This window comes from Camelus ferus, chromosome 6 (assembly GCF_009834535.1).
Source record: "Camelus ferus isolate YT-003-E chromosome 6, BCGSAC_Cfer_1.0, whole genome shotgun sequence".
Taxonomy (NCBI): domain Eukaryota; kingdom Metazoa; phylum Chordata; class Mammalia; order Artiodactyla; family Camelidae; genus Camelus; species Camelus ferus.
Window position 1 is genome coordinate 19,764,539 of NC_045701.1, and position 18,360 is coordinate 19,782,898.

Genomic DNA, 18,360 nt, shown 5'->3' on the forward strand with positions numbered 1-18,360 from the left:
GTGTGCCAGTTAAAGATGTCACTTTTTCTGTTACCATTCAATTCAAAATATGTTCAGATTTCCAACTGAGTTTTTTGATTTATGGATTATTTAAAATATTTTTTAAATTTCCAAATTCATGTGATTATTTAGTTGTCTTGTTTTTATTGATTTCTTGTTTAAATGTATTAATATCAAAGAATATGGATTGTGTGATTATAATCCTTTAAAATTTGTTGAAATTTTCTTTATGACTGAAGTATGTGATCAGTGTTCCATGTGTGTTTGTAAAGAATGTCCTGCAGCTGTTGGATATTCTTGTTTGTCTGGTATGGTGTTCTACATATGTTCATTGAGTCAAGTTTGTTAATCATATTGTCTTATTCTATCCATTACTGAGAGAGGCATGGTAAAAACCTGCTTTATTTGTGGGTTTTTCAATTCCTTCTTGTTAATTTTTTATTTATGTATACTGAAATTATGTTGTTAGGTACATGCAAATGTACACTTGTTTTTCTAGTTGATTGAACAATTAAGCACTTGAATATGAAAGGCAAAACTTTAAAACATAGAATAGAACACAGGAGAATATCTCTGGCCTCTGAGAAAGATTTTTTGGAAATAGTAGGAGAAGATATTTTGCAGTGCAAATAACCAACAAAGAATTGGTATCTAGAAAATATAAATAACCCTACGAATCAATAAGAGACACAATATGATGCAAAATGGGCAAACACCTATATAGGCATTTTGCAGAAGAGGAAATTTAAATGGCCAAGATACTTATAAAAAGATGCTCAACCACAGAGGTAATTAGGGAAATGCAAACTAAAACTAAGAGATACCATTATGTACTCACCTTACTGATAAAAATTGAATTGGCACTCCCACTGCTGGTGGCAGTGTAAATCGGCACAATTGCTTTGATCAACAATTCATCATTACTCGAAGATGTGCATACCATATGAACCAGCACTTATTAGATATAAACCTAGAGAAACTCTTGCTCCCATTTACAGGTACACATGTACAATAATGTTTATGGCAACACTGTTGCTAATAGCAACAGCAACAGCAACAACTGAAAAAAATAGTGACTAGAAACAACTTCTTACCTATTAACAGTAGTTTGGATATTTAAATTACTGGATTTTCGTACACTGGAATATAACATAAGTTTGAATTTTTAAAAAGCCAAGGAAGACATACATGATTCCACTCATTTAAAGTTTGAAGAATAGTCATGATGAAGCCATACTTTTCAGGAATATTTATATATGTAGAATGGAAAAAACTGAACAGTACATTTGTCAGAAAGATACACCCATGAATTATTTGCAAAAAGGAAAAAACCGAATATACAAAATGTAGAAGAGTGATTACCTCAGGGCTGGGAGAGGTAGTAGGAGGCCTTCAAATGTTTTGATTCTGTTCTATTTCCAAAGCTAGACGGTCAATTAATGAATTTTTGTGTGTGTTATTATCTAAACCTTACATATGCATTACATACACTCTTCTGTATGTATTTTACAAGGCTTTCTCCTTTGAGGTTCTCACCTCAGTGAATTCCAATACACAATTGGGGCCTCTTTATCTTCTACTTCATACAAGGATTTCTGTTGTTGTTATCACTATTTGCCTCATCTCCTGTGGTCTGAGAGAAAATAGTATATGAGATAGCCCTGATCACGCTTCTTAGTGAATACTATTCAGAGCCTATTTCTAGCAGGAAAGTCCCATACTGGTGTTTTATAATTCATACTCATTAGAAGGATTCCTGCCTTTAATTATAATCTAAGTTCTAAGTAGACGGATTGTTCAAATCATTTGATATAGAATAACCAATTATCTGGGAAAACTGTGAGGAAATAAACTTGTGTCATCTATGTTAAAATAAATGCTGGAGAGCTAAGGTAGTATGTCAGAGAAAGTATTAAGGTGGACTCCTACAGATAGTGGAAAATATGTACACACTTGTGGCCTGTCCTAATTCCCCTCGTGATCTGAATAAAACATTCGGTTTTTTCCTTTTCCTTTTTTAAAAAAACAATTTTATTGTGGTACAATTTGCATCTCATAAAATTTTCCCATTATAAGTTTAGAGTTCACTCATTTCTGTTACATTCATATGCTATGCAACCATCACCACAAAACATCATTTTTAAGAAGTATATTTTCCAAATTTATATTCATTCCTACTCATCTCTCACTGTGTCTAACTTAATCACATCTTTTCCTTAGAATTTTCTCTTCCTGTTCTGGTGAATATTGACCTCCTCTTTTTGTGATCTCTACAGCACTTGTCTGTCCCCAAGGACAGACTTTAGATATCATTTATCTAGAACTCTGTATGACTTAACTAGGTCCTCTTCTTCTATCCCCCAAACTCTTTATCATATTACTTAAAATTCTGTACTACAGTGCCTAAAACCCTACCATTACAAGTATTTACTTATTTAATATGAACTAGTTATATACATAATTCAAGATAAAATGTTATTAGCTAGTAAGTACTATTGTGTTGGTGTTAAATTCTGAATTTGATCATTTAATTCTGTGATTATGTAAAAGAATACCTTGGTTCTTAGAAGATGCTTGCTGATGTATTTGGGAATAAGAATTATAATGCCTGCAACTTAATCTCAAGCAGTTCAGCAAAAATAACATTAGTAATAATTATACACACACACACAAAATCATATGGGGTGGATGTGGGGAAAGAGACTAAGAAAATGTGACAAAATTTTAATAATTGGTAATCTAGGTAGAGAGTATATGGGAGTTTATCATACAAATATGCAATTTTTCTCTAAGTTTAATTTTTTTAAGATTAAAAAAAGAGAAATCATGCTCCTTTAGTTCGGTGGTTCTCTGCCCTAGCCACACATTAGAGAGTTTTTAGAAACTGCAAATGTCTGAGCCCCACTTGCTAGAAATTCTTATTTAATTGATTTTAGGTGATTTGAATTTATTTTAAATCTCTTGAGATGAACAATTTTTTCTTTTTATACTTGTTTTATATCCTTCACATCATTTAACAAGGTTCCAGGCACAAAACAGGTCCTCATTACACTCTGCTTGAAGTGAATTAATTTTTTAAGGGTTTTCTTAAATATAGCCATAACATATTGTGACTATTTACCCATCAGTAGCTATAAATGTATGTATATTGTATATGCCAACACTACATGAATATTACCTGTAGTGTGTACATTGCTTCTCATTATGACAGATAGGATAGGGGGCTTTTACCCTGCCAAAAGTGCTGTGCTAGTTGTAATTTAGAGGGCCATACTGCAGGTCCTAAATACCACCCCCTTCCCCCAAAAAACCTGTCAGATATAGAGAATAAAGCCCAGATATATGGGACTTCCAAGGAAAGGAAATAGGGATGGTTCATCAAGGGGTACTGCTGAGATCAATAATCCTAAGAACTTGAGACTTAGAAGGAACAAGTTGGAGGATGAGTATATTGGAGAGGATAAGATGAAATATACTGATATTTAAATTACAGGCAGGAATGATTTAAAGGACATAGTCAAAAGTGGATAAAATACATAAGTGTATTTGAATACAGAAAAGCAAGTGCCCCATAGATAGGTAAAGCAAGAAAAAGGGACTGAGAAAGAGTCAGAGATTTACTGGACTAAAAAGTATCTTGAGAGAATTCAAGATAAAATTGTAAACAAGCCTAGACCATTTCCTATGTTGTTCTTTAAATCTCTGGAACAGTTTTTTAAAATTACAGTAACAAGTTACAGAAAAGAAATGTGTTACAAAATTTATATTAAAGATAATTAAATAGGAAGATGAATACATATCTAAAAATTAATCTATTTAGAGTCACTATGCTGGAGAATAAAGACAGGATGATAGAATTTCTGAACATGTTTGAAAAGGATTCGTGAGCATCGAAAATTCAAGTTACATTTTGCTCCAGTAGCAATGGAATGATGGTCACACTCATGAGAGTGGCCCTTGTGTCATAGTAGACCCCAGCAAATTAGAACGACATCTTGAAAAGCTCCAGTGAAATCCACTTGGAACTCTGAGAATGGAATTCAATTCGTGAATCTTCTTTTCATCATTCGAGAGTTCCCCATAAATTGGAAAGAGAAATCAGTGAGACTGGTAAACTATTTCAATGCCTCTTTAATAATGCTCTGAATTTATACAATAGTATGACAGATTACTGTGGATGTAAGATACGCAATGGTTCTTTATTCTCTCCACCGTCATTAAGGCAAGGACAGAAGTAGGGATAAAGTTTCTCCATGAAAATGTTGCTGAAAGTGTAAATGTGGGTCATAGTTTTCGCATTGTAGAAGGACACTTGCCCTCCCTCATAATCCAGGTATATGCCCACCTTGTTGAGGTTGTTAGTCAGTTTCAGACTGCAAGAAGGCAAATCTAGAGCCTTTAGATCAGTTTGGTTCCTCAGTCTTAAAAGCCAGAATCCTTGCTCAGGAGTTAGAGGACAGCTGCCTTTCCGGATTATGGATTCTCGGACGACTCCAACTGTCCATTTTGTCTTCTTTGCTACTTCTACTTCCCAGTACCACTTTCCAGATGTGAAGCCTTTTGAGCCCAGCACAGCCACACTTGAGTCAAACCTCTCTGGATCATCGGGCATTACCTGCTTAATGTCACCATGCCATACACTGGTTCGGCTTTTGGAGAGCACCAGATTTGGGTGAGCAGTTTTAGGGTCCAGGGTTAAAGGAGATAGTCCTGGTAAGAAAATAAGAGAAAGCAGGGCATAGGGTAAAAGGAGTGAATGTTGGTTCCCATAGACAGTATTTACATAGACACCAGTGCTTTATCTCCCCATATACATATACTCTTAGGCAGGGAATTACTTTTATACTTTTTATTGTTTTGATATCCATGTGATTATATTCTAGACATTTTTATATTTGTGGTAAAAATCAGACTGTACTCTAAAGCAATTTATGCTCTAATAAAAAATACAAATAACATAAATCTGTACTCGTAAATATAAGAAAATACAAATGTTGAAAGGGTAAAGATTAGGTAAGTGTGTCCTAGGAAAGCTTTATAAGGACGATAAGTATGTCAGTTTTGATGCAACATCTATGAGATATATCAATATGTTTTGGGTAAACAGAGACAGAAAAAGGAATGGGTTAAAAACAGTAGCTTGCATGTCTTTCAACTTCCTAAACATGTAAGGGGGAAGAGTGGTAGCTGAGGGGCCTCATTGTGCTCTGGAAGCAGGAATGATGCCAGGATATTCTCCTGTCACTGATGGCATGTAAGTGTGGTGGGTCACGCAGCTGCACAGCCCTCCCCTGGCCAACCTTCAGCATGCTGTGTTCCTAGCCTCTCCCCTCTGGGGCCTCTCACATCTCCCAGGCCCATATGTCCTGCTTTCCTTCCCTTCTCCCTTCTCCCTTCCTCCTTCGCTCCTTCCCTCTCTCTTTCCTCCTTTCCTTCCTGATGACTGGTTCTTTCAGTGTTGGCACCCTTCTGTCTCTAGGTATCTTCCCCCAGTGCACTTACCAAAACTCATTTTGTCAGTGACCACTTACAGACTGATGAAGCTCAACCATGATGATCCCAGGGCTCTTTCCTGAACTCTCCAGACCTGTTTTCCCAACTACATTGTATGCATTCACCCTGTGATTCCATGAGCATTGCAATCTCAATGTGATGAAAATTTCATTACCCCACCACCACAGTTTATATTTGGTTTAACAGACAATGGGACTTTTAAGGCCTGAAATGATTAATGCCACTGATAATCACAGTGTGGTTCACAAACTGTGTAATTAGAAGTCTGGGACAAGATAGTACAAAAATTGAAAGGAAGCTCTTTCATAGATATCTGACAGAGTAATTTATGTCAGTTGATTTGATTAAAAGACTGGGCTTATACTTTTTAATCTTTAATTTTTAAATTCCACTTTTTTGAGTAATTAATTTATATTGTCTTTTATAAATGTGTCAGTCCATGGCAGGTTGAGATTTTAAAAACTATTCTTTCATAATTTGACAAGTATTGATTTAGACAAATCAATGGGCAGCAGTATAAAGAAGAATTTCTAAATGAAGAGAGGTTGAAAGCATACCAGCAAGAAGGTGACACAAATTCTGGTGTGAGATAATAGAACCTTGGCACAAATTTTGATGAAGGAAAGACAAAAACTATGTATGTTCACATCATGGACACAGATAAGATATATGAATACTTCTGTTGTTAATGGATTTATTTATCCTTGGAAGCAAGATCAGTCCAATCCATCTCTCTCTTCTCAGAAAAGCCTGAGTCTTTTCCATAATCCCAAGGATTTTTTCATTCCCACAGAGGACTTTGAAGAATCCTGAAATTTTCCCATATAGGCTGAATCTTATCTCTTACACAAATCCTCATCCACCTTGGGTTGTTACTCTTTCCAATGTGAGAACTAGAATTTTTTTAGAGGTATCATAAGGAAGTCCTGCTAACCTTTTTAGAACCCCAGTCTGCTCTCATCACCAAGTTTCTGACACCTCCAGGTAGCTGAGCTGGTCCTGGCTCTGAAGATTTCTAGGAGTCAGCTTTGCATCCTCTCTTTTCTTCTTATGCCATATTCAGTCGAACAGTAAGTTCTGTCAAATCCACCTTTAAAATATATTCTGAGCCTACTCAGAATGTAGAGACAGATAACTTCCAAAATACCATTGGCTTGGAACTACTGCAATAGCTTTTTAACTGTTCTGTTTCCACTCTTGCCTGCCTGCAACCTTTTCTGTCCATAACAGAAATGAGATCATCTAGTTTTCCTACTCAGAATACTCGTATTTCTCCCATCACCTAGATAAAATCCATAAAATCCAGATTCCTTACAGAGGAAATGAGACCTACATGATTTACCCACCTCTCTGACCTCATCTCCCATGACTCACCCCCTCGTTTTCTTTAATCTAAACACTTTTGCCTTTTGGCTGTTCCTTGAACATACGAAGTTCATTCCTATTTCAGGGACTTTATAGTTTTTTTCCTTGTCCCCATATGATTCACTCCTTTACATTATTCAGGCCTTTGTTCAGGCAGGTTCAATAAAATATTAATGATAGAATTTAGGTAGGTATAGGAGTACTCATTGTAAAATTATTTAAACTTTTCATTATGTTTAGAAATTTCCAAATAAAATGTAGTGGGAGGGGAGTTGTCTCCTCAGAGAGTTTTTCTCTGGCTATTCTATCTAAAATAGCATGTTCATCTATCACTGTTTGCACTCTTATCCGCTTTATCTTCTCTTATGAATAATTATTTATTGAGTATACCATGTTTCATTTTCTTCACAATGGTTATCACTTTGTGAAATTATTTTCTTGTTCATTGTCTGTCTCTTCCATGCGAATGTAATCTCTGGAAGGGCAGGAACTTTATCTGTTTTGTTTCCCCATATATCTTCAAAATTTGGACTGTTCCTAGGTGTTCACGTAAGTATTTGTTAAACAAATAAATGAACTTGAATTAGAGTTCAATTTGAAAACTTGACACCAGCTAATTTCATCATGCCTCATATTCCTGTTATCCTTGGCCGATGCCCAGAATGTAGACCCCTCTAATGATTTATTCTGTGCTGTACTCTTATCCCATTATTCTGTTCTTTACTTCTTCTGCCTTCACCCATCCTCGCACTGTTCCCGTCCAACCCTTTCCACTCTGCCCTTTGGAACTACCTCCCTAATGAACTCTCCTGCATCCTCAGTTTACAGAATTCTTCGATTACTTCCTTAATTTAACATAAACCCAGCTGGTTCTTCCAAAAAACAAACTTTAAAAAAAGCCTCCAACAATTCATAGGACTATTCATTTTCTAAATTCAGATGCCAGAGATTCAGTAACCACCACTGCCGCTTCCAGATCTATACTCTATTCCTCATCCTCATGTAAAAGAAATCACTCTTCATCTGAGGCTCTTGTCATTCCATTTCATATTACCCTCTATCTCTATTCAATGCTGTTATGTACAACTTCCTGATTACACCCCCCTGCACTTTGGGTTAACCTTACTCCTGTACCTCTAATCTAGCCCATTATCTCCAGTCATCTTACTTACTTTCTTTTGGATGTAGCTACTCTTCCATTCTTGCAGGTCCTTGACTTTACTACTAGTGACTTTGACATTTCAGCTGTCCATTTCAATGACCATATTCTGGATCTCATAGCCATCAAGAGCTATTCATTCTCTAATATCTTCAACTCAGATATGCCATACTCTTTATTTTTTGAGCTTTCTCACTTTCATCTCCCCCTATAACCATTACTTGACTTTGTTAACATCTCTAGTACCTGATTTCTCTTTATTATCCTAATCTATCTGCTTCTTGGCTTAAAATCCTTCCCTAAACAGTTTAACATTGACAGTTTTGTTGCCAATAACCTTAACCTTTTATCCTCTTATGTTTCTATCCTTGTAGCGTCTGCCATGCAACTCTCCAACCTTGGTCTATTCAGCTATTCAAATTAACATCCCAATTCCTGGCCACTGCTTGGGGGGAAAAAAATCACAAAATTGTGCATACAGAAACCACTATAAATTCATTATTTCCACTCTATGCTTGACCATCAGCACTGCCCAGAACTACTCTATTTTCCAAATCAAATCCTCTCCAGTTCCTTACAACAGCAATTTCAAACCTTCAGCTCCTCAAATCTCTATTCCACCACTTACCTCCTCACTCCCAGGCAGAAGACTTCATCTGCTATTTCACAGAGAAACTACAGTACATCTTATAGGAATCCCTCCATTCTTCCCATTCATACTGCAAACCCCATTTGATAAAGTTGCCTCTACCATCTTTATCTCCTCTCCATTTTCAGAGGAAACTGAGGAAAGTCAATACCTTTCTTTGTTGTAGATCTCACTCTTTACTACTTCCACCATTTTTTCCCTTTCTTACACTGTTGATTTCTGCCTTTCTACAGGCTGCTTCCCTTCCATATGTTTTTAAAAGTCCTCTTTTGTCTCTGCTTCCACACATACATCTTCCCTTCTTAGTGAAAGTTCTCAAATGGATGATCTACTCACTTCACCACTGCCTCATTCCAAATTACTACAGAACCCTTATACAGAATAATTTCTACTCATTCCACTCTTGAAATTGCCCTTGTGAAAGTCACCAATTTTTGTTAAAAACATCTTTTTTCCAGTCATTTTCTAAATTGATCTTCGCATTTGACATGAACGACTACTCCTTTCTCCTTGACACTCTCTTTCCTTAGATACCATGTCAACTTCATTTCCTGGTTTTCCTCTATTTCTCTTGCCAGAATTCCTCAAGCCCTTTTGGGGTTTCATTGCCCTTTATCTGTTGGCATTCTTTATAACATGCTCTCTACTTGACTGTATGTTCTCACTTTCCTTAGGAAATCCCATTTACATCAATAGCTTCAGCTACCCCCACTTTATACTGATTATTCCAGTCCTGACCTCTCCCCTAAGCTCCAGTTAGAATAATCACCCATTTGAATATATTCACTTAGTTGTCCTGTAGGTCAGCACAACATGACCAAAACTGAACTAATTCATCAACCCCCTCCAAAATCTGCATCTCCTATATTTCCATCCTTGACATCACCTTTCTCCATCCCTTACTCTCAGTTACTGTCCTGTACATTTCAGCTCCTGGAATTCTGTCTCTGGAATCTATTCTTCATTTTTCTTTCTCATTCTTTTCACCTAGAGGGTTGCTACAGACTCTAACTTGGTCTTCTAGCCTCTCCTGTAGAGCAGAAACTATGTCTTTTATTTCTATATCCTTGGAGTCCTACTTAATGCTTAGTATGTTGTAGGCACTTTATAAGAGTATGTTGAATGAATGAGTGAACTTTCATGATATTTTACTGATACACACAAAACTAAAGGAAATATGTTAAAATTATTTTAGTTTAAATGATTCCCTACACTGGAATTGGTAAGACTACAATCAGCAGGCCTGTTTTGTATAAAGTTTGATTGGAATACATGAATGGCCATTCGTTTACATATTATTTAGAGTTGCTCTTTCACTGGAATGGCAAAGTTAAATAGATTCAGCAAAAACCAAACAGCTCACAAAGCTTAAAGTATTTACTATCTGACCCTTTACAGAAAAAGTACCCGCCCCTGCACTAAGGCAACAGCCTCATTTGTAAGGCAGGAAATGAGAAAATATTAACCTACACAATAAGTAGAGGCCTAGAAATAAGAAGTATGAATTATATTTTACCAAGGTTTGACCACAGTTACATTATAAATACAATAGCCATATATTAAATAAATTCCATTTGATTTTTTTAGATGTAAAGTTACAGCAAAAATAAAGAAAAAGTCAGATTGCTAGAAGTGAAGTTTGATTTTACAGGGCAGAGTGTACAGGAAGAAAACTATTGTGATCCTGAGACAGCTAGAATTTGCACAATAGAGTAACAGAGGAGGGAGCTACACAGAGACTTCCAAACATCTACAAACAGGTTCTCTCAAGTCTGTGACTGAGTATTGCCACATGCGTGCAGTGAAACCTGTTAGTCCAGAGAAAGCAGTAAACTGAACCATTTCTAGAGCTCACACAAAACTGGGAATAGTTTTCAATCCTGCCAGTCAGAATGGGAAAATGTTACAGTATGTGGAACATCAGACAGAGTACTCAGAAGGGTAATACCTTCAAAAATGGGCAAAGTTAGCCTTAGTTTAAAGGCTGCTTTTGAACCACTCTAACAAAGCTTAAAGGCTTAACAAAACTTAAACTGTCAAAAGGAACAAAGTTATTTCAAATAACTTCACTAAATGCCAAGTTAAGTCTATAGAGCTTAAAGGATTACAACAAAATTCAGCAAATAACAATGTAAAATTGATCATGTTTGACATCCAATAAAAATTCACCATCCAGAAGACTCAGATCTCCCATGCAGAATTCCAAATAATTTTTGAGATGTACTCCACCCTTAAGGAGAAGCGAGCATAATTACCCACTCCTTAAGTGTGGACTGCACATAGTAACTTTCTAAAAACAATTTTTTGAGGGGAGGTAATTAGGTTTATGTATTTGTTTTAATGAAGGTACTAGGGATTGAACCTAAGACCTCGTGCATGCTAAGCAGGCACCCTACCACTGAGCTGTGCCTTCCCCTCTCCCCCCACAGGTAGTAACTTGCTTCCAAAGTATACAGTATGGAAAAGGGAGGGTGGGAGAGAGCAGCTTTACTGTGAAGAAACCTGACAAACACTACTTCAGTTAGGTAATTAAAGTGAATATCAACGGTCATAAATCATGTTGACAGTATGTATGCTTGATATAATGTGATGAAAATGGCACTTTAACCCTGTAGTCTTCCAATAACTCAGAACCTTGGTCTTATCATGAGGAAAATATCAGACAAATTGCAGTAATATAGCATCCTACCAAATATAGGAGACCTGTACTCTTCAAATGTGTCAAAGTTATCAAAAAACAAGGAAAGTCTGAGAAATTGTCACAGTCAGGAAGAGCTTAAAGAAACATGACAACTAAATGTAATGTGGTACCTTAGATGGGATCCTGGAACAGAAAAATGACATTAGGTAAAAACTAAGGAAATCTAAAGAAACTATGTACTTTAGTTAATAATAGTGTATTAGTATTGGTTCATTAACTATAAAAAATGTATCACACTAAATGTAAAATATTCATTATACAAACCAGGGAAGTAGATCAGTGTATGTCAGGGGCTGAGAAGGGAAGGAAATGACTGACTGCAAAGGGGTGTACAGGAACATTTTGGGATGACAGAAATTTTCTATATCTTGATTTTGAAGATGTTTAAATAAGTGTATATGTTTGTCAGATTCATCAAATTGTACGTTAAAGTTGGTGAATTTTATTATGTTAATTATACCTCAGTAAACTGATTTTTTTCAATGTCAATTATCTGGAAGAATTAAAAGGATAGACTTGTGATTTTCATTAAATCAGTAACTACAAACAATAATACTGAGTCTATAGGAAGTCTATAAAAAGCTTTAACTAGAGCTTTATTTCTGTAATGATTTTTATTTAGAATTTTATTTTATGTTCTTGAAATGCCATTTGTGTTTTTTTGTCCTGCTCAGTCATCTGCAGGATGACAAAAGCTTAGTGTTCTTATTAGGCACATCTAGTGAAATTATTGGTTTTCCTTTTGAAGCACTTAAGATCTCTAAACAATCTCCTAAGATGTTATACTCTGTTATGAACACCAAGCACAAGAGGAACTATAAAGACCCTATTATATGCAAAAAGTATGTATAGTAACCTCTTCCTCCAGGGCGAGAAAGCTCCAGGGCCTTATCTGTTTCAGAAAAAACAGGTTAAAGTATTGGTTGCCACATTTGATAGAATAATCAAACAAAATCATAGGCCAAGAAGTAATTCTGACATCAGACTCTGTTTACCAGTACAATGTTGTAAATTCATAGGTCACAGTACAAGAAGAAATTTAGTCATACCAACTAGCCTTATTTTGGCTAAACTTCACTCCTCCTCCTGTCTACAGTACTAACTTAGGTCCACAGAAGAGGTCCCACAGATGAAACATAAATTAGGAGCCCCAGGAGCCAATAGCTATTACCCACTAGTACCTGGAGAGAGAGTAGGCTGCATTTCCCTCCATATCATGTACTGGATGGGACCTTTGTACAGGCCTAGGTTCAGCTTTCTGGAGATAAGCTCTCTAGATGTCAGCACCTTCATCCCTTGCTCCAAGCTGCAGGAGACATAAACCGTTTATTCTTAGACATTCTCCAAGGACTAAAGGAAGGGTATTAATACCACAGGGAAACACTTACCTATCCAAGAGAGATGTTATGTCCTAGAAGAGGAAAGGAGAAATAGAAAGGTTAGATGCCTGTTCATCAGCTCCAGAAATTTCTCTGGTGATACTGGCCATCACCAGAATTTGATTGTCAATACTGCAATCGTGTGAAGATAGTCCCCATCCCATCACCACCAACTCCTCTCTCTCATCCTCCATATGCCTTTTCTTATCTGTATCCTTCATCTATCCCAGGATAAACTGGCTTATTTTGCTGATTTTCTAGAGTTCTCTTTTACAGGGAACAAGAAAGAAATTAAGGTTAAGTTATTTTTTACCTCTACTGCCACATAGTAGCAGGAGAAAAACACAATAGGTTTTCCAGCCTCAAGGCCATGTTTCCTTACTCTGGCAAATTAAGCTTCTGAGTGCTGAGGAGGTAACCAATACTACTTTAGAGGTAAAGCGTCAGATGGCAAAGATTGGCAAACAGCTTTTCAAACAGGTCAATTTGTGATTGCTGAAAGCCAGGAAAGATACAACTTAGGCAGCAACATTCTTATTTTTGAGAAATAAAGCTTCAGGTTTCTTTATGGAGAAATATTAAAACATACTAATTTTAATGGCATTTTATCTTCTTTCCTAGGAGTGTGAAAGTAAAGCTTTCAACTGAGTGTAAGGCAAAAGTTGCCTCCTGCTTTCCTCCCAGAGAATCTTAAAAGCACTACAGTAGGTTTTTTTTCCCCTCCTAGAGGGGAAAACCTGCTTCTACACCTTTTCCAACCCTCTTTCCCCCTCTTTTGTACCCATGATCATGTTGGTATGGAGTCTCACTTTGAGAAAGTCGAAGGAGTTCTGCTGTTCCATCCGTGCCTGGATGCTCACCAACATCTCCTTGGCTAGGAGACACTGTTCCTGAATGTGGCTCAGATTCAGCTCCATCTCCTCATTCAGTGCTTTCCCTTCTTCTCGGAGCTCATTTAAAATGTCCTTTTCTTTGCTGTGCAGGAACTGATGCAGCTTTAGAAACTCCAAGGAGATGTGTTGCTGCAGATGTAGCTTGTTTTCCTAGAAACCTCCATTATCATCACCATGGTAATTACCGAAACTAGCACTTGGGGATGGGGCCCACGCCACCAACACTCACACAACTTGGGAAATACCATAAGAGGAAAATGTATACAAATGGCTGAGTATCAACATTCAACTATATTAAAAGGAGCACTTTGGGAGACTTACTCCTTTCCCCCGGGTTAATGGTTTAGCACAAAATAATCAAAAGTCTCTAGATTCCTATTGCAATACTGAGGTGGCAAGCAGTGTCATATTAAATAAGACTGTGGGGTTAACCAAATATTTTTAAGTGAATGATAATACCCTCCTATCCAGAAGCACAAACCAGTATCTATCAGGTGATGCTGTTAGACTGGGTCCATAAAGAGGTTGGAAGAACTGTCCTTATCTAGAAATCAGAACTGGGGGAGATGCCATTCCTGCTGCCAGGATAATATAGAAGAAGCAAGAGATGAGCAATGTCTGAAGCACTAAAATTGATAACTGCTACACTGGCAGCTCTTTTTTTAGGTGGCCTTAATATCCTCATGGCGAGCCACCTGACAACTTGGCTTCTCAGTTCCTCATCCTCATTTCTAGTGATTTTTACCTTTATCTACTCATTCTCACAGTCACACTGAGGATTTTATCATTCCCAGCAATTGCACCATGTCCAAAACTTTTTATACTCATTTACTCAGGTGCCCCTGTTGCAACAATTGTTGGGTCTCATTGAATCCTCATATTCATTGACCCCTCCATTTCTGTTCATCAGCTTCTTCTGTCTTCATGTCTCCTCTTATCCATCTTGTATTCTATAGTCAGTCATTACAATTGCACTCTTAAAATTGTCTTAACTCTCTCTGTCCTCTAGATCACATATTTCTAGTTTTCCTTTTACCTATTTCACCACTATTTCTCAGTCTTATTTGTTGGCTCTGTTTCCTGTAACCAAGCTCTAAATATCGGATTACCTGATATTCTGTCCTGAGTTCTTTACCCTTCTCATTCTACACTCTCTTTCTAGGTAATAGCCTTTCCTCTCACAACTTTAAATACATACTGTTTGCTGATTATTTTTCAGCCTTGACCAACTTCTGAGCTCCAGATTCCTATATACCACTGACTGTTTAATATCTTCACTCACCTCTCACATCTAACCAATCACCACATGCAGGTAATTTTTATCTCCAAAGCATATACTTAAGCTGTTTATTTCTATCTCCACTGCCTCTCTAGTCCAAGCTATCATCATTTTCTGGGATCACAGCAGTAGCCCTCTTCTAACCATGATCTTTGTCATTGTCTCTCTCCAGTCCCTTCTCCACACAGCCACCAGACTAATATTTTCAAAATGAGATGAAGCTATGTTCTGTTTAAATCCTTTAATGGCTTTTCATTATTCACAGGATGAAGTTCAAAATTCCTAACATTATCTGCAAGGGCCTACATGATTGGCCCCATATCTGCCTCTTCCAGTCTCATCTTGCCTACCGTGATCCAGCTTAACTGGCCTTCTCTCTGTTTAATATAGCAACTAACTTCGCATCTCAGGACATTTCCATATGCCCTTTCCTCTGCATAGAACATCTCCGGGCCATTTCTTTCATACTCCCCTCACTCAGTTCACCTGGCTAGGGATAATATTTATCCTTTCAATTCTCAGTTTGTAATTCTTCTAGATTAGGTTCTCCATTTATATGCTCTCATACACCTTGTATTTTCATTTATAGTAGTTATCACAGTTGTCATTTTTATTGTTCTTGGTGGGATCATTTCATTAAGATCTATCTCCTGTCATAGTGGGAGTATAGTGTCTAGTATAATGCCTGACCCACTCAGTATTTGTTGAATGAATGAATGTTGACTGTAATAGCTGAACTAGGAACTCTTATAGGAATAAGATTCTCTCGAGACATCATTATTTCCATCTATCCTTCTTTCTCTCACTGTACATATTTCTTCTTTATGCCAAATACCAAAGACTCTCCTCCACAGAATAATTAATGAAGAAACAGAACTCCCAACTTATCTCCCAACCCAGGAACTGATTTGCCAAGTCTCTAACCATTAATGTTGTTCTAGAGCTCCTGTGAAGTTGAAAGTGTAAGCAGTAGTTTTATTTAGTTTTGGAGAAGTTAGGAAATATCAAATCAGACGAGAAAAGCCAGCAATCTGAGAGAACTTGGTTCAGAGATACCTGGTTTTAAGCCCAAAGAAAAGAAAGATATTCCTTTGGACAGAGCCATCTTTAGTGGATTTTTAAAAATAAATTCCTATTTTGCCGTAGATATTGGGAAAGATCAGACAGATCACAAACCCTACAACAATCATCTAGGGACTAAATCATCAAAAGGATCAGCATATTTAGTGGAAAAGTCAGTCTGCTCTCTTTGTTGATCAACTATTTGGAACCTACTCCACTGCCATATTTCTTTTCACCCTGCAGTGTCTGTTTTCTACATCTATAGCCCAGATGCCATTTAGTATGTGGGAAAGTACCTATAGAACATAGCTGAAGTTATAAGGAATGTATATTCCAGTTCTATCTCATAACCCTTGTACCCTGCTCCTCACCTTGTAAGCAGCAATAGCATCTTTCTGCATGTTCCTCAGGGACTGAAGCTCCTTCAGGGTTGCCTCCAGTTGACCCTGATGGATGGTAAGCTCCTCCTGGGAATACCACATAGAATTAACCCACACTGACTTGGGAGATGAAGGGCCATGAGGGACATCTCCCCTAAAGCCCCAGGATGGCAGAGAAAAAAAAGCGAGCTCTTGCTGTGGAAGTCTCCTTTCCCCTTTATTGTAGTTCCTGCCTTTTCCAAGAATTGTGAAGAAGCTTACAAGCAGCAGGAAAACTTAGTTTTATCCTCTTATCAGCTAACTACAGGGGTTTGAGGAAGGTAACAGAACTCTATACATTTTCTACTATAGTTATGCTGTTCCCACTATCTATACTTTTACTTACATTGTTCTCACTTAAAACACTCGTTTCTTCCTTCTCCCTATCCAAATTCAAATGATTTCCCAGTTTAAGCTTTATTTCACCATGTATCCCCTAACTATTTCAGTTTTCTCTAATCTCTGAAATTCTATGTATTTGTGAATTACAAATGTGACAAAAATTTAGCTCTCAATAGTAGATTATCTTATATCGTTTCTGTTGTTTGATTCATTTTAAATCTGAGTAAATTTTAAGACTTTTATAACAAAAGCAATATCTTACGTGTCCATATTCTATATAGTGTCTAGGCTGTAATGGCAGGGTTTAGGTAAATATTTGATTGATTGAGGGAGTAGGCCAGAGCTCCTTTATTGCTTTCCTGTAATCAGCAACTCTAGAGAAAGAACTTTGGAAGATATGTTGTATTTTCTGAGCACTCTGAGCTTTCTAAGGAGAGAAGAAACCCTGCAAAATATTTCTCCCAGCTTTGCTAAGGAGTTGCTTAAGGCCCAGAGCTCACCCACCGTGAAGAAACGGACAGCATCAGAGATCTGCAGGAACTCATTAGACTGTCCCACAGACAACCGAGCATCTTTGCATTGAAAGCATATCAGTTTCCCATCTGGCTTACTGAACAGTTTCAGGTTCTCTCCATGCTCTGGGCACTGTGGATGGCCCTTGAGTAAGGGTAGCTTCTTAATCTTCTCTACTAGCTTCTCTAGAACAAGGTTAAATGTACAGCTGCTATATTGACACAGCATCTTACACTCAGGACAGAATGTTTCTTCTGCTTGCTGCTTCCAAAAGTTTTGGATACAAGCCTGGCAGAAGTTGTGGCCACAGCTTAGCATCAGTGGATCACGGAACCAGTCATTACACAGTGGGCAGTGTAGCTCCATGGTAATATCTTGTATCTGCACTTTAGAGGGTATCTGGGTGATGAAATCATTCACTTCACCGTAGTTGTCTGAGTCAATGTTGGAGGAAGGGTTGGAAGATACCTTTGGAAAAGAACAGCTAAAATGAGTTTCTCTTTCTTGTTGCTCATTTCAGCATTCCAGGATAGTGTGATCTATTCCTAAAGGAGCTGAGAATTGGTGCAACCAAAGTAAAAGCCCCATAATCTCTTCTTTGAAAGTAATCAATAAGTTCAGTGTTATCTAACATCATGGTTTATTACTACTCTCAACACTATTAAACTTTAACAGAAAATAAAAGCAGAATAAGAAAGTGTGCTCAACCAAAGAAGTGTATTTTGTTGTATGCCACTTCTTCCATTCACTTTCTCCATATATCAGTTGAAAGGTGTACTTTCAACTTCTGTTCTATTAGTTATTACCTTTTTCTTTCGTTTTCTGGAAGTCATGTGCAAAGAATTGGAAAATTAGTCAGATTCCTCAGTCAGTGGCATAATATCATCAACTGTAATATCTTCCATGCCCTTCACCCCTTCTTTTTTAAAAAACACATTACAGAAGTAACATTTATTCAGAAAAATGCAGGATCATGAGTGTACAGATCAACAACTTTTCATAAAATGAACACATCTGTGTAATCATTGCCCTGGTCAAGAAACAAAAACTTCTCGCATCCTCGAAGCACCCCCATATGCCTGCTT

At 37.1% G+C, this 18,360-nt stretch overlaps 1 protein-coding gene across 1 annotated transcript; it reads right to left on the reverse strand.

The window, feature by feature from the left end:
* Positions 1 to 4,132: 4,132 nt before the first annotated feature.
* TRIM69 (tripartite motif containing 69) lies at positions 4,133 to 18,108 on the reverse strand. The gene is made up of 7 exons (XM_014568276.2): positions 18,082 to 18,108; positions 17,267 to 17,743; positions 16,373 to 16,468; positions 13,577 to 13,810; positions 12,777 to 12,799; positions 12,570 to 12,694; positions 4,133 to 4,710 (listed from the first exon to the last, which is right to left on the reverse strand). The coding sequence occupies exons 1-7, from the start codon at positions 18,106 to 18,108 to the stop codon at positions 4,169 to 4,171; spliced, it is 1,524 nt and encodes a 507-aa protein (XP_014423762.1). The 3' UTR covers positions 4,133 to 4,168.
* Positions 18,109 to 18,360: the final 252 nt, after the last annotated feature.

Excerpts from the sequence above, each read along its gene's own strand:
- TRIM69 (XM_014568276.2), bottom strand. The coding sequence starts at position 18,108 with ATGACTTCCAGAAAACGAAAGAAAAAG. Across the intron at positions 13,811-16,372 it reads ATGCTATTGCTGCTTACAAG|GAAAACAAGCTACATCTGCA; the intron begins GTGAGGAGCAGG and ends GGAGGTTTCTAG. Across the intron at positions 12,800-13,576 it reads ACTCCTTCGACTTTCTCAAA|GACATAACATCTCTCTTGGA; the intron begins GTGAGACTCCAT and ends TTCCTCTTCTAG.